This window comes from Xenopus tropicalis, chromosome 2 (genome assembly GCF_000004195.4).
Source record: "Xenopus tropicalis strain Nigerian chromosome 2, UCB_Xtro_10.0, whole genome shotgun sequence".
NCBI lineage: Eukaryota > Metazoa > Chordata > Amphibia > Anura > Pipidae > Xenopus > Xenopus tropicalis.
The window spans coordinates 8,511,004-8,523,035 of record NC_030678.2 but is presented as its reverse complement, the minus strand read 5'-3'; the positions used below and the strand labels follow the sequence as shown (position 1 = coordinate 8,523,035).

Here is a 12,032-nt window from a genome sequence, read left to right as displayed (position 1 = left end):
ATGGGGTAAGTGGGCAGGCCCGGACTGATGTTATGTGGGTTCAGGCAAATGCCAGAGGGACGATTTCTACCAGGGTTTATTTTGAATCCCAGTCCGGGCCTGTAAGGGGGTTTGTGACTTCAGGCAACAAGGAGGACAGAAGAATCGCTAAATATTTTCTCCTCACCACCAAGTAGGTGACTTACAACTTGAGTTAGCCTCAACTCATTTACCCTATTCTGATGCCCCTAAACTCATTTACCCTATTCTGATGCCCCTAAACTCATTTACCCTATTCTGATGCCCATAAACTCATTTACCCTATTCTGATACCCATAAACTCATTTACCCTATTCTGATGCCCATAAACTCATTTACCCTATTCTGATGCCCCTAAACTCATTTACCCTATTCTGATGCCCATAAACTCAATTACCCTATTCTGATACCCATAAACTCATTTACCCTATTCTGATGCCCATAAACTCATTTACCCTATTCTGATACCCATAAACTCATTTACCCTATTCTGATGCCCATAAACTCATTTACTCTATTCTGATACCCATAAACTCATTTACCCTATTCTGATACCCATAAACTCATTTACCCTATTCTGATGCCCATAAACTCATTTACCCTATTCTGATGCCCATAAACTCAATTACCCTATTCTGATGCCCATAAACTCATTTACTCTATTCTGATGCCCATAAACTCATTTACTCTATTCTGATGCCCATAAACTCATTTACCCTATTCTGATACCCATAAACTCATTTACTCTATTCTGATGCCCATAAACTCATTTACCCTATTCTGATACCCATAAACTCATTTACCCTATTCTGATACCCATAAACTCATTTACCCTATTCTGATACCCATAAACTCATTTACCCTATTCTGATGCCCATAAACTCATTTACCCTATTCTGATACTCGTAAACTCATTTACCCTATTCTGATACCCATAAACTCATTTACCCTATTCTGATGCCCATAAACTCATTTACCCTATTCTGATACCCATAAACTCATTTACCCTATTCTGATGCCCATAAACTCATTTACCCTATTCTGATACCCGTAAACTCATTTACCCTATTCTGATACCCGTAAACTCATTTACCCTATTCTGATATCCGTAAACTCATTTACCCTATTCTGATACCCATAAACTCATTTACCCTATTCTGATGCCCGTAAACTCATTTACCCTATTCTGATACCCGTAAACTCATTTACCCTATTCTGATACCCGTAAACTCATTTACCCTATTCTGATACCCATAAACTCATTTACCCTATTCTGATACCCATAAACTCATTTACCCTATTCTGATGCCCATAAACTCATTTACCCTATTCTGATACCCATAAACTCATTTACCCTATTCTGATACCCATAAACTCATTTACCCTATTCTGATACCCATAAACTCATTTACTCTATTCTGATGCCCGTAAACTCATTTACCCTATTCTGATACCCGTAAACTCATTTACCCTATTCTGATACCCGTAAACTCATTTACCCTATTCTGATACCCATAAACTCATTTACCCTATTCTGATGCCCGTAAACTCATTTACCCTATTCTGATACCCGTAAACTCATTTACCCTATTCTGATACCCATAAACTCATTTACCCTATTCTGATGCCCATAAACTCATTTACCCTATTCTGATACCCGTAAACTCATTTACCCTATTCTGATACCCATAAACTCATTTACCCTATTCTGATGCCCATAAACGCATTTACTCTATTCTGATACCCGTAAACTCATTTACCCTATTCTAATACCCATAAAACCTTTTCCAGCTTCTTAACATAGAGTTTCAGCAAGTGAGAGGCGTTATCAGGATATATGAAAAGCTCGGGATGTATACAACAATGTGTGTTCTATGCATTTGGTTATGAAGATCAAGATGGTGGCTTAATGGCACGGGTTTAATGGCAACTGGGGCTTGAGGATTATACCAAGTTCCTAGGGGTGGCACTTATATCAGATGCCTCCCTGCATCAAACCCACTCCCTGCCTTCTCTCTTATTTTGCACGGGAACCGAAGTGACTGAGCATTTCTCACCTATGTCCTTGGAACATTGTGTTCCTCCAGTTCTATGTGTTGTGGCCAATCTGGGGGGCAAAAAATATCTCAATAGCCTACAGGGTCACTGTAAACATGGTATGGATCCATTAGCGACGAGCCGCAATTCTGTATTTGAAATATGAAAACCTAATTTTGACCGTATCCGTCCGTTTTACAGCATTTTCTGTAAACCTGCTGGGTTTGTGTGTGGATAGCGATGTCTGTATCCAATAGAAATGTCCGGTTTAATGATGTCAGTTAGAGCCGGTCATTATATATTATGAGGGGCTGGCGATTATAAATAGTGAAAATACCAGGTAAGACCATCTGGGAATCCCAGTGATGTATAGATTTTTTTGTGTAGATTTATTTGAAGTGGAATTGTTGCCGGCAAGTAGTGAGGCATCTGGATAGGCTGCATTATAGTGGGTGGGGTTCCCAAGGCTAAGTTTACTTGGAAGGGTTGAACTTGATGGACTCTGGTCTTTTTTCAACCGTATGTAACTACAGCTGTATGTAAGTCCCCCACCCCAGGTTGACCTGCGTTAAGCAACAATGGTGCAACTCTCTGTGCTCTGCTTTGGAGCCATGTTCCCCCATGAATACAGTGCTGAGAACAGCCAGACCTCACACATAGTTAGTTAGTTAGTTAGTTAGTTACATACATAGTTGAGTTAGGTAGAAAAAAGACCAAGGACCCCAGGCAGAAGTGCTTTCTGAATGAGTACTAAGAGCTGTGTGTTTGTGCCCCTTGCACTTCTTTCCAGTAAATGACCCCCCTATCATTTTATATTCAATGGAACCTACTCACCCTGTTTCTTTGCACACACATTTTATTAAAAAGTGCACACAGATTGCACAGCCACAGGGAATTGGAATATATATTGGCCATACGGTAGAAATAAAAATCTAATGCAGCTATTATATATATATGGGATATGCACTGCAATTCTCTATTATAAACCTATTGTACGATCTATAATAGGAAACCAAAGCCGCCATTATTGTAGAAGTGCCATTGGCGAGTGAGAGCGAATGGGGGAACTCTGAACTCCGCCCACTTACCAATCATTCTGTTGGAATGCATCACATGACATAACCTGATAGGGGAAAGCAAAGCACCTAGCGTATTAAGAGTTTTAGACCATTATAGTATTAGCTCAGTTAAAATGATTTTATTGCATGATTATTGGTGTCGGCTGCTCCAATAACAAGGACGTGTTTCTTGCAGGTCACTTTATTGTTTTCTTTGATGAAATCAGGTGACAGTTACTTCTGGATGACCCTTTTTTTGAAAAGCCCACCAAAGAGCGAGGTCTCTGGAGAAGGAAGCAGAATTCAGTAGACAGTTACTCACCTTGTAGGTGACATTTCAGCAGATAAAGACATTTTTACATTGCCTCGTGGGTTAGAAGTTTAGTTCTTCATATGAATGGGGTTGATAATGCATAGAGGAGAATAGCAACACATCTAGTGGAGTTAAATTGTGTTTCTCCAATAGGAATGAAGACTTGGTTTACTGTAAGCTTACCATTCGTCCCCGTCCCACGGGGACAGGCCCCGTTTTAAGATGGTTTACCCCGTGAACCGTCCCTTTAACAAAAATTACATCCCTGTGTAATGTTAGCAACATCCCCATGTAAAAACAAATCTCATTGGGCTCATAAAAAGCCATTCAAGATTGTTCCTGCCTTCCCATTGGCTAAATTTTGTCGCCAAGGAGAATGGGCTGGGTAGAGATTATTTATATATAGTTGTCCTGTCCCCTGCAAGTGTGCAGTTGGTGGAGAGGAGGCCGTTGTTATGCACAGGCCCGGATTTGCGGAGAGGCCACAAAGGCCCGGGCCTAGGGCGGCACAAATTTGGGGGCGGCATGCCGCCCCACCGCACCGCAATCTTAAGCTTTTTCACCCATACGGAGCAGTGGGGTCCTCTCCCCCACTGCTCCATATGCGAATGTTTACACCCGCGCATGCATGTTGGGGAGGGGGGGTGCCAATCGCACGTTTGCGCATGTGCGGGGGGGTGCCGATCACACGTTCGCGCATGTGAGGGGGGGTTGCCGATCGCATGTTCACGCATGCGAGGGGGGGTGCCGATCGCACGTTCGCGCATGCGCGGAGGGTGACGGACAGGGGCGGCCTTGGGTTGGCGGGATTACAAATATGGCCCTGGTTGTGCAGCCAGGTTAGCGTGAGTGCCAGGGCAGGGAGAGATAGGGAATGATAGTTAAGAGCAGTACTTTGTCAGTACGGAGCTCAGTGAAGTTGCGCTGCTGCTACTGCTTCTCTGCCATAAAGTAAGTTGTGCTGCTGCTCTTACTGACTCTGCCCTGTGAAGTAAGCGGTAGTTAAGTCACATGGCAGAGAAGCGGTAGCAGCAGCGCAACTTCACTGAGATCTGAAGTTTCTGTTAAAGGAAAACTATCCCCCCAGAATGAATGCTTAACCATCAGTTTATATTATGTTAAGTGAATCTCGCCAAACTGCAATATATACATATGAGCTGTTTCTGCAATATATTTTTATAGAGACTTGATGGACGTATGTCTTTTTTCAACCCAATTTACTATGTTACTATGTTACTATGTAGACCTACATTGTTTGGGGGTATAGTTTGCCTAATGGCCTCCTGTTTGCTTAGCTAAGAACACTAAAATCTCTATATACCGTATATACTGGAGTATAAGCCGATCCGAATATAAGCCGAGGTACCTAATTTTACCTAAGAAAACTGGAAAAACGTATTGACTCAAGTATAAGCCTAGGGTGGGAAATGCAACCGCTACTGCTAAGTTTCAATAATCAAAATAAATACCAATAAAATTACATTAAATGAGTGGGGTATGTGTTTTTAAATATTTATTTAAACAGTAAACTAGCTCTAGTGGAGAAGAAGGTCAACAAAAACAAAATGGTATCAACGATGATACCTTAAGAGTACTACCCCCTTAGCTCAATCAGCAACCAAGCTAAAACACAAAGTTAAAATCCTTCAAAACTATATATAGATTATATAGAATATAAAGTGCAATGCCTAGTGCAGAATGGGGCAGGGGAGGATGGTAGATAAAGATGAATTTGGGAGTGGGCCAGGGCACTGGAGGGTCTGGTTGCGGGGGGGGGGGGCCTAATTTGCACACAAAGGACAGAGGGTGCTAGTCTGGAGGGACCCATGGTACCCAACTCGAGTATAAGCCGAGGGTGACTTTTTCAGCACATTTTGGGTGCTGAAAAACTAGGCTTATACTTGAGTATATACAGTACTTCTCCCACGCATCTTTCTCATCCAAACGTCCCACTAAAATAAGTCAAGGGCTGCCAATGGCATTATGTAGGAAAGAGGCCAAACTGATGGAAAGTGGGAAAAGGTAGAAAGAGAATGGCTATAAGAACATGGGCTGAAATCACCCAGGAGAAATCACCAAGCACAAATGAAAGCAGACAAAAGTCGATACAGATCCGCAGGCTTTTTAATGGACCAAGTAATAATTGTTACCTTTCTTAGGAATCCCTTGTCCTGCTCGGCATTGAGCACAGGCTGTGGATTCGCCTTTCCCAAAGATGAAGTTGAAGGCTTTTCCAAATATCCCAGGTTCTCCTTGTCCCATTTGCTCCGCTTTGCATATGTCACAGGCCGATTTCTCTTTGGGCTGCACTTGAACTACACTAATAGGCTGCACCGGAACCGGCCGCACTGCAATGTTCTGCACTGGAATGGGCTGCACTGGAATGGGCTGCACTGCCACCGACCCGCCTATTTGGCTGACCGCGTAAGGTTTAAAGCAGGAAAAGCTGCCATAGGCAGATGTATCAAAGCAACAACCATTGGCGGTGCACTGGTCTTGGGTGATACCTGAATGGCCGCACTCTTGTCTCCCCGATGGATTCTGTGAGGTACATCTGTAAATAGCTGGCAGAACAGACTGGTTGTTAAGCCTTTATTGCTCCGTGCCTCTATGTTGTATATAACATTATCCATACACATTTATATACATATATACAGTTATAGGACCCATTATCCAGAATGCTCGGGACCTGGAGTTTACCGGAGAAGGGATCTTTCCGTAATTTGTATCTCCTACCCTAAGGCTACTAAAAAAATGATATAAACAGTAATTAAACCCAATAGGATTGTTTTGGCTCCAATAAGGGGTAATTATATCTTAGTTGGGATCAAGTACAGGCACTGTTTTATTATTACAGAGAAAAGGGAATCATTTAACCATTAAATAAACCCAATAGGGCTGTTCTGCCCCAATAAGGGGTAATTATATCTTAGTTGGGATCAAGTACAGGTACTGTTTTATTATTACAGAGAAAAGGGAATCATTTAACCATTAAATAAACCCAATAGGACTGTTCTGCCCCCAATAAGGGGTAATTATATCTTAGTTGGGATCAAGTACAGGTACTGTTTTATTATTACAGAGAAAAGGGAATCATTTAACCATTAAATAAACCCAATAGGACTGTTCTGCCCCCAATAAGGGGTAATTATATCTTAGTTGGGATCAAGTACAGGTACTGTTTTATTATTACAGAGAAAAGGGAATCATTTAACCATTAAATAAACCCAATAGGGCTGTTCTGCCCCCAATAAGGGGTAATTATATCTTAGTTGGGATCAAGTACAGGTACTGTTTTATTATTACAGAGAAAAGGGAATCATTTAACCATTAAATAAACCCAATAGGGCTGTTCTGCCCCCAATAAGGGGTAATTATATCTTAGTTGGGATCAAGTACAGGTACTGTTCTATTATTACAGAGAAAAGGGAATCATTTAACCATTAAATAAACCCAATAGGGCTGTTCTGCCCCAATAAGGGGTAATTATATCTTAGTTGGGATCAAGTACAGGTACTGTTTTATTATTACAGAGAAAAGGGAATCATTTAACCATGAAATAAACCCAATAGGGCTGTTCTGCCCCAATAAGGGGTAATTATATCTTAGTTGGGATCAGGTACAGGTACTGTTTTATTATTACAGAGAAAAGGGAATCATTTAACCATGAAATAAACCCAATAGGGCTGTTCTGCCCCAATAAGGGGTAATTATATCTTAGTTGGGATCAAGTACAGGTACTGTTTTATTATTACAGAGAAAAGGGAATCATTTAACCATTAAATAAACCCAATAGGGCTGTTCTGCCCCCAATAAGGGGTAATTATATCTTAGTTGGGATCAAGTACAGGTACTGTTCTATTATTACAGAGAAAAGGGAATCATTTAACCATTAAATAAACCCAATAGGGCTGTTCTGCCCCAATAAGGGGTAATTATATCTTAGTTGGGATCAAGTACAGGTACTGTTCTATTATTACAGAGAAAAGGGAATCATTTAACCATTAAATAAACCCAATAGGGCTGTTCTGCCCCAATAAGGGGTAATTATATCTTAGTTGGGATCAAGTACAGGTACTGTTCTATTATTACAGAGAAAAGGGAATCATTTAACCATTAAATAAACCCAATAGGGCTGTTCTGCCCCAATAAGGGGTAATTATATCTTAGTTGGGATCAAGTACAGGTACTGTTCTATTATTACAGAGAAAAGGGAATCATTTAACCATTAAATAAACCCAATAGGGCTGTTCTGCCCCAATAAGGGGTAATTATATCTTAGTTGGGATCAAGTACAGGTACTGTTTTATTATTACAGAGAAAAGGGAATCATTTAACCATGAAATAAACCCAATAGGGCTGTTCTGCCCCAATAAGGGGTAATTATATCTTAGTTGGGATCAAGTACAGGTACTGTTTTATTATTACAGAGAAAAGGGAATCATTTAACCATGAAATAAACCCAATAGGGCTGTTCTGCCCCAATAAGGGGTAATTATATCTTAGTTGGGATCAGGTACAGGTACTGTTTTATTATTACAGAGAAAAGGGAATCATTTAACCATGAAATAAACCCAATAGGGCTGTTCTGCCCCAATAAGGGGTAATTATATCTTAGTTGGGATCAAGTACAGGTACTGTTTTATTATTACAGAGAAAAGGGAATCATCTAACCATGAAATAAACCAAAAATAGCAATTATACATACAAATAACTCAAAAACCATTGCAAATTTGTAATGCATGTCTATTACAAAGCTGCTTTAGAATTTTGTTTTCTTTTATTGGGCAAAAATGATATTCTGGGTTGATCTGTCCTTTGAGTGCAAAAATGTTCTTAAAAACCCAAATGTAAAAAGTTCAGCATCTAAAATTTTGCAAGTTCCTGTAGAAGTCAATGGGGGGGGGGGTTACCCTAGGCAAAACTAAAATGATTTTTTCAATTCAAGCTTTTCAAATTTTTTGAATTTTTTTTTTTTAAAATATGTAGGCCCATTGAAAATTATTAGATGAGTTTTTTTATGTTCAAATGTTTTTAATAAATAAGCAAACATTCAAGTTTGGTAAAATCTCGAGTTTATTCGAATTGAAAAAATCCTCATTCACAAATTTGAAATATGATAAATAAGTCTCTAATATACGATTATATATCATGAGACTATCATTTTTATGATCTTTCTACCTTACCTAAGTTGAAGAGCAACCCTCGCATCTCTCCTATACATTAGGAAAAACTACAGGGTCAGACTGGGACCCCGGGAAAATACCTGGTTGGCCCAGACCTGACCCTATTGCCAGTTCCTCTGGCCTCCGATGTCCTCCCCTGACGCGTTTCACATATGCGCATTCAGGGGAGGACATCAGACAGGAGCCGTGCACCCCTAAACACCTCCCCACAGGGGCCCCTGTCCGAAGTCCTTCCCTGACACGTTTCACATATGCACATTCAGGGGAGGACGTCAGACCGGGGCCCCTGTGGGGGGGTTTAGGGGTGAGCGGCTCCTGTCCGACATCCTCACCTGAATGCGCATATGTGAAACGCATCAGGGGAGGACATCGGACAGGGGTCCCTGCCTCACACCCCTAAACCTGATGTCCTCCCCTGACATGTTTCACATATGAGCATTCAGGTGAGGATGTCGGACAGGAGCCGCTCACCCCTAAACCCCCCCACAGGGGCCCCGGTCTGACGTCCTCCCCTGAATGTGCATATGTGAAATGTGTCAGGGAAGGACTTCGGACAGGGGCCCCTGTGGGGAGGTGTTTAGGGGTGCGCGGCAGGGGCCCCTGTGGGGGACGCAGCAGGAGGAGGCACCTTGGGGGTGCGGGGCCCGTGGGGCAACAGCCCCGGTACATATTATTCTTAGTGCTTAGCATTAGTATTGAAGCCTCCGGATTACCTACTTGAATATCCCGCAGTCTTCTCTACACTGAAAACTGCCGCAGCCCAGACGATGGCAGTGATGTACAACATGGTGGAACGCGCTGTCCTTCTTCCCCTTCTATCTCGGGATCAAGCTGATTAAACTGCCATTATATAGCATCTTTCATTGTTTCAGGATGGATAGTTCTTCTGCAAATATTATATTAGCATTGGTACACACACGCATGATGAAGCATCCTATCATAAGATAACGCACTCTATTAGCAGTCCAAAATCAACATTAGCTACAGACTGGCAATTTAAACTGACTGTTCTACATGAAATGAAATAAAAATATGAAATATTTTTGTTGATGATTTATATGTCTGCTCCCATCACACCGGTGTGTGGTCACATGATCAATAATGGCACCAATAGGATATGGTAATGTATCCACTGTTGTGGTCTCTTGGTACTCTTTTTTAGCCAAATTAATTTCAAGTTTCTAAATTAATACTGTACAGGTATAGGATTCCTTATCCGGAAAACCGTTATCCAGAAAGCTCCGAATTACGGAAAGCCCGTCTCTCATAGACTCCATTTGAATCAAATAATGCAGAATTTTAAAACTGATTTCCCTTTTCTCTGTAATACTAAAACAGTACCTGTACTTGATCCCAACTAAGATATAATTACCCCTTATTGGGGGCAGAACAGCCCTATTGGGTTTATTTAATGGTTAAATGATTCCCTTTTCTCTGTAATAATAAAACAGTACCTGTACTTGATCCCAACTAAGATATAATTACCCCTTATTGGGGCAGAACAGCCCTATTGGGTTTATTTAATGGTTAAATGATTCCCTTTTCTCTGTAATAATAAAACAGTACCTGTACTTGATCCCAACTAAGATATAATTACCCCTTATTGGGGGCAGAACAGCCCTATTGGGTTTATTTAATGGTTAAATTATTCCCTTTTCTCTGTAATAATAAAACAGTACCTGTACTTGATCCCAACTAAGATATAATTACCCCTTATTGGGGCAGAACAGCCCTATTGGGTTTATTTAAAGGAGAACTAAACCCTAAAATAGAAAATCAATAGAAATGCTGTATTTTATATACTGAACATAAACATAAACATTATGAACTTACTGCACAAGCCCAGAGGTTGAGAAGCCTAATTAAAATAATGATTTATGCTTTCAAAGTTGTCCACAGGGGGCTGCCATCTTGTTACTTTGTTAAACCATCTTCTATAAGATCTGGCTCCTGCACATGCTCAGTTTGCTCTGGGCTGATGTTGGGAGGCGGAGCTTAGGGAACGTAGTAAATTATCAAAACAACAGCACAAAGCCAGTGGCCCCATAAATATGCAAAATAATCCCCCAATGAGAATCCCAGCTGATGTGAGTAAATCCGGCTCCCTGTTCTCTGTTCCTGCAATTGGAGTTGGGAGCAATAAGCACAGTTTCCCAGCACTGAACAAGTCTGTCCCTTTATCCCCATGTCTGATTCCTGTGCCATATAATGATGGGAAAATGATGTAATTATCTCTATATGTAAGATAATATCAAAATGGCTGATATAGTGCTGGGAATCTAACTAGCATTCTCATTGGTCAATGCTTTTGTGTATATATTTTTTTTCCTTCAACCTCCATAGAGAACCAGGTGGAACCTACAAATGATCCCATTGGCACAGAGACACAGGTGCATCATGGGTACAGGTACATATAAACTAGTGCTGCCCTATTATACACATTGTATTACAGGATATCAATACAAACAAGCTTTAGCTTAGTATTTATATGTAACTTGTTTACAGACTCCCAACTATTATCATATCTCCATCCCCCAAAATATCAGCTCAGAAGATAATTGGGGCTTTTCTAACAAAAACACATTCTGAATTCTATCCTTCTACAAATTACTTTCTCTTATACTCACATTACACTGACCAAAGCAAAGGGCAGCTGAGCAGACTGGGGGTTCCATACACAGCCTGTTTATAATAGTGAGAGCACAAACTCTGAGCTGAGTGTTAATCACTTTGCATATGCAAATCAGCATGCCTGGGAAGGAACATAGTGTTTGTGCAGAGGTTCCCCTGTACTTATCATGTTGTTCTGCCTATACACCTACTGGCACAGTTTGGCCTCTCCCCGTGTGTAATGCACACACACCCCCATGCAACTGCTTCATAAACACTTTGAGAGAAGTTATTTGTCTGTTGTGAGGTTGTATATAAAAAAAAAAAAAAAAAGCAGCAAGCCCCAGTGCTAAAGCTAATAACACTCTGTACCTTAGCCATGGGGGGGAGTGTAAGGGGCATATACAGTCACTGTATTACATACAGATAAACCTTTACAATGGGGCAGTTTATTCCCAGAGGGGCTGTTTGTAACAGCAAAGTGACTGAACCATTTTTCACAGCTTCTGCCTCTGTTTCCAACCTTTGTAACTTATATTTGTTACACAGCTCAGTATTTGGAATCATTACAAGGTGGAAAGAGAAGCCGCACTAAGGATTCATCTAAAGTCTCACCCCAGGCTCAAAAGGCCTTTAGTTTTTAAGAGAGCAGCCAGACAGGACTGTGATTGGTTGGTTAGTATGCATGTTTAATAGTGACCAGACCAAGCTGGCAGGGGAAAGAAAAATATTGTGAGTTGATCCCTAAGCTCAGGTCAGTGACATCAGCCAAGAGCAAACTGAGCATGTGCAGTAGTTGGGCAGGGAAAA

General features: G+C 41.0%; 1 protein-coding gene across 1 annotated transcript; it reads right to left on the bottom strand.

Annotated features, from left to right (window-relative positions):
• Positions 1–3,228: 3,228 nt before the first annotated feature.
• On the bottom strand, positions 3,229–9,471 carry tff3.4 (trefoil factor 3, gene 4). The gene is made up of 3 exons (XM_002940460.3): positions 9,330–9,471; positions 5,577–5,990; positions 3,229–3,397 (listed from the first exon to the last, which is right to left on the bottom strand). The coding sequence occupies exons 1-3, from the start codon at positions 9,397–9,399 to the stop codon at positions 3,348–3,350; spliced, it is 534 nt and encodes a 177-aa protein (XP_002940506.1). The 5' UTR covers positions 9,400–9,471; the 3' UTR covers positions 3,229–3,347.
• Between the last annotated feature and the right edge of the window lie 2,561 nt (positions 9,472–12,032).

Excerpts from the sequence above, each read along its gene's own strand:
- tff3.4 (XM_002940460.3), bottom strand. The coding sequence starts at position 9,399 with ATGTTGTACATCACTGCCATCGTCTGGGCTGCGGCAGTTTTCAGTGTA. Across the intron at positions 5,991-9,329 it reads GAAGACTGCGGGATATTCAA|CTATTTACAGATGTACCTCA; the intron begins GTAGGTAATCCG and ends CTGTTCTGCCAG. Across the intron at positions 3,398-5,576 it reads ACAAGGGATTCCTAAGAAAG|AGACCTCGCTCTTTGGTGGG; the intron begins GTAACAATTATT and ends TTCCTTCTCCAG.